This window comes from Plectropomus leopardus, unplaced genomic scaffold (genome assembly GCF_008729295.1).
Source record: "Plectropomus leopardus isolate mb unplaced genomic scaffold, YSFRI_Pleo_2.0 unplaced_scaffold12426, whole genome shotgun sequence".
Taxonomy (NCBI): domain Eukaryota; kingdom Metazoa; phylum Chordata; class Actinopteri; order Perciformes; family Serranidae; genus Plectropomus; species Plectropomus leopardus.
Genome location: NW_024613200.1, coordinates 1 through 4,380, shown reverse-complemented (window position 1 = coordinate 4,380; position 4,380 = coordinate 1). Strand labels below are relative to the sequence as shown.

General features: G+C 38.5%; 1 protein-coding gene across 1 annotated transcript; it reads left to right on the top strand.

The window, feature by feature from the left end:
• The first annotated feature begins 449 nt into the window (after positions 1-449).
• LOC121963768 (gelsolin-like) lies at positions 450-3,840 on the top strand. Its single transcript, XM_042514018.1, has 5 exons — positions 450-645; positions 1,562-1,683; positions 1,863-1,940; positions 2,029-2,089; positions 3,011-3,840. The coding sequence occupies exons 1-5, from the start codon at positions 465-467 to the stop codon at positions 3,178-3,180; spliced, it is 612 nt and encodes a 203-aa protein (XP_042369952.1). The 5' UTR covers positions 450-464; the 3' UTR covers positions 3,181-3,840.
• Positions 3,841-4,380: the final 540 nt, after the last annotated feature.

Below are 4,380 nucleotides of genomic sequence, written 5' to 3'. Positions count from 1 at the left end.
ACAATGTACACTTCATAAATTAAAAAATAAAAAGAGATATGTACAATATGTATTATATATACATGCAAGAGTGGTGTAACTCAGAGTTAATTCAGATACTGAAAATATTGCGCTGCAGGAGTTGAATTATTGTTCCGCTTATTATACAGTTAAGAAAGTGAGAAAATGAGCAGAAGAAATTGCTGTTGGAAGACACACTGAAATGGACTAATGCATTCATTTTTTTTGGTTTTTGCATGGGATTGTTTGAACAATAAGAAAAATATAGAATAACACCAGACCAATCCAAATTGGTTGATTTTTTTTAACCATTACAACCATGGATGGTCCACAATAAGGTCCTAATACAAACCAGTGTCACCAAAAAAAGAAGAAAAATAATAGAAAGATAAAAATCAGGTTCTCTACAGTTGATTTAGGGGAAATTTAAATCAAAATGCATTTGTTCTCCTGTCTTCACCTCCATGCAGCTCGATGCATCGTCATCCAACCTGAACTCCAACGACGCTTTTATTCTGGTGACCCCCGGAGGCTCCTTCATGTGGGTGGGCGTGGGTGCCAGTGACACAGAGAAGCAGGGAGCTCAGCAGCTGTGTGACATCCTGGGAGTTTCGGCCTCTGAGCTGTCTGAGGGAGGAGAGACTGGTGAGAAACACGATGCACACAGAATAACTTCTCTCTTTTTCTTGTGCTTTTGAGTCGAACTAAAACCCAATAGCAGTTACGGCACCCCTGTGTCGGCTACAAACTGCGGTCAAGCTGTTAAAGTGGTGCTTTAATGTGAAGCTAAATAGCTTTTCAGCTAAGTGCTTGTGTTCATCTTTAAAGCAAAGCAGAGTTGATTGCATCAGCCCCTTAGATGTTATCAGTGATCTCGTGATTTGCTTTCAAGGCTCAAGGAGAAACTGGAATCTCTGAACAATTTCAAACAGAAAACCTCGGGCTAAAACAAAACAGAGTCAATTTTTTATAAACACTCTGCTTTTAAAGGCTGGCCTCAGTCGAGGGCTGCTGGAGACAACGGAACAGAAATTCAGCATTTTATTTCTTTGAGTTTTGGCTGATAGTTTCTAATCTTTCCTATTCAAAATTTACTCATTATGAAGACACATGTCGGATTTGTCACAGGGAAAGTGACGTGTAAAAGACATGATTCATACTGATCGAAAAACAATGATTTTTTCGTATCTTTAAAGGGACAGTTCACTGCAAAATATAAAATACATATTGTTCCACTTATCTGTCGTGCTATTTATCAGTCTCGATTTTTTTAGTGCAAGTTGCAGAGCCTTGGAGATATCGGCCGTAGAAATTTTAAAAAATTCTGTTTTTGATTTGGGGTTGAACTGCCCCTTTTAACACTCTTAACCCTTTACACTTATTCTACTTTTATTTTGTAAAACATACATGGTTATTATACCATTATTGATAATACTTCTGAAATACCCTCATATTTGTATACAGTAAAACATTTATCACACCATAAAAAAATACCCTTGTGTCAAGCAACTGCTTTAAGCCCTTTAGGTGTTTACATGCTCTTTTCCTGTAATAACTACAGATCAGTTCTGGGAGGCTCTGGGAGGAAAGACAGAATATCGTACTTCTACCAGACTCAAAGACAAGATGGACGCCCACCCTCCCAGACTCTTCGCCTGCTCCAATAAGACTGGAAACTTCATCGTAAGTCTTTGGTTTGCTCTGCTGCTGCGCTCATTACACAGAAGTAAACCCTTCTGCTTGCAAACAGTTGGGGTTTGAAATAAACACTGCAAAGTCCTTGAGAACTTTCCCGAAATAATGTCCTGGCACTACGGATAATCCGCAGAACTCACAGTTCCACTTAATCCTTCTCCTTTCAGATTGAGGAGGTTCCCGGGGAGATGACCCAGGACGACCTCGCCACTGATGATGTCATGATCCTGGACACCTGGGAGCAGGTAAAGAAAACGTAGTTTTAGACGCGTTATACAGATTCTGAGCCACTGTGATGAAAGAACAAATATTTATAAAACTTCCCATTTTTAGGTGTTTGTCTGGATCGGAAACGAAGCCCAAGAGGAGGAGAAGACCGAAGCCATGGCATCTGGTAAGGACATCTGGGGGACAAAAGCTAAAAATATTATCAAGATATGATATCTAAATATGTGGCACTTCAACAAATACTTCACCCCCATGAATGACAACCAGTTAATCACCCCGTGTTACTTTAAATTCATAAAGAAAACTTTTTTTCTCGCATTTTGCCACAGCGAACAAAGAATCCTAAAAATGAGAAAATTCTTGATGAATTGCGTACGACTGGATAATTAAGATGTGAATTATACAACACGGGTTGTGCTAGAGTTTGTAAACAGATATTTTGAGATTTTTTTGCCTTTTTGACTTCAATTCATCAACAAATTTCTCCTTTTTTTGGATTCTTCATTTACCAGAGTGTGTGTGAAAAAATCAAGTTTCAGAGTGACTAACTGATATGCAAAAGGTCATTTGGAGGGTGAAATAAGAGCTCGAATCACATCGACCTGTGGAATAATAGGAGTAAAAAGGGGAAAAGCCGTTGAAATTTTCCTCCATGTTTTTTTCTAATACCAAAACACTCTTTGGCATCCTAAAACGACGTCTCCATTATAGTTAAACAATATACATATTTTTTTTACCCATTAAACTTAAAGATTTTGCTTATTCAAAATAAAAAACCCACTTCATGTCATACTTAAATTATATACATTAAAAAACACTTAATGCACTGCAAAAACGGTTTTTTTAATTTTTGATAACTAAATCTAGTTTTGTTTTATTTAAGATAATCTTCTCAAACACCATTTGTACATTTGATTATTAAACTTGTTTCAAAGTAACTTATTTAGATAAATACATTTCAGTACAATCCTATTTTGATTCCCTTTCTCTTGGGGTTGAAGCTCATACAAATTATGCTGCTCTGCAATTTTTATTAAATTTTATTCTATGACTAACACTAATTCAAGCTTTTCCTTTTCTTCCTCAGCGGTCCGTTATATCGAGACAGATCCGGCCAACAGAGACAGCCGGACGCCCATCGTCAAGATCAAGCAGGGCTTCGAGCCGCCCACATTCACTGGCTGGTTCCTGGGCTGGGACCACGAGTACTGGACCAGCGACCCCCTGGAGCGCGCTATGGCTGATCTGGAGATCTGAGATCTCACCTGAACCCCCCCCCCCGACCTTTGACCCTACTGCTCCGCTTCATTGCATTGATCTCCAGTCATAAGACTTTTTTAGCTGCCAATCCTCTCCAAAAACTTTTTTACTTTTGTTGTGTTTGTGAGGGATACAGATCGATGAGGATGTGTTTTAACTTAGTCTCGACCTATAGCAATAGAGCTGAAACAGATAGCTTCCTGTAGGGTTTGCACTAAATGCACTCTGCTGCTTTTGTTCAAGCCGGTTTCTCACTTTTATTTTATATTTTGACAGTAAAACCTGTTCACTAGTGAAAGGTCTTGGTGTGCTGCAACATCAGAAATCTCACTGCCAAGAAAACACAGCTTATAAAAGCAATACAACCGATGCCTTAATGTTGTTTCCTCTAGTTTACAGTAAACCTGCTGTTTTTTTAAAGGTACTGTTCCACTTTCAGGATGCCTTTTTAGACAAGTTGTTTGCACCTTCAGTTTAGTAGCCTCTTATATTTATTGTTTTATAATTGCCAGATTGAAGCCCAGGAAAGCTAGTGTGATGCTGCAACTTTAAATGGGAAACTGACGCTTTGCTGCTTTACAAACTGCTCTTCTGTGACACTTTCAAAGGTTTCCCTAAGCCTTGTTATTATTTCAATAAAACCAAATTAAAAGAAAAGTGTGTCTGCTTTTACTTACTTGCAAAACTGGTCTGAAAGGACACAAGTGCCAATATTCAAGAGCTGCGATCAGCTACGCAATTTATGTATTCACACCATAAACTGTATGGTTCTTAATCACCAATTTCTCTCTAAGTTTTTCTTTAATTTGTTTTAAAGAAAGGTCCTGAGACAAGTCCGTGTCAGATTCACAATGTGATCTTAAACGGCAGAATTGCTCGCACCTGCGTTCTCACAATAATGAATCCCATGTCCCTGTAAACTGAACACACCTGCTAGTTGACGCCCTGCCAGTCCCTTCAACAGGGCATGACACTGCAGACCTGTGTGCACATACAGAAACTGAAGAAAGGGAAAGAATTAAATCAAGAATGCCCAACCGAAAGTCTGAGGAGGTTGGAGCACCGGACACATTTAAAGAAAAAACTTAAATAGTTCTAAAACGTAGGTATTTGTGCAGAAAATGACAATACAGTTTAGTGTCTTTGACGGAGGAAAGAAAATGCATGAAATTCTAAAAATGCATGTTAATCAACCAT

Bases quoted from the DNA above. Each gene is read 5' to 3' on its own strand.
- LOC121963768 (XM_042514018.1), top strand. From the start codon at position 465: ATGCAGCTCGATGCATCGTCATCCAACCTGAACTCCAACGACGCTTTT. The intron at 646-1,561 runs GTGAGAAACACG...TAATAACTACAG, and splicing joins GTCTGAGGGAGGAGAGACTG to ATCAGTTCTGGGAGGCTCTG. The intron at 1,941-2,028 runs GTAAAGAAAACG...TCCCATTTTTAG, and splicing joins TCCTGGACACCTGGGAGCAG to GTGTTTGTCTGGATCGGAAA.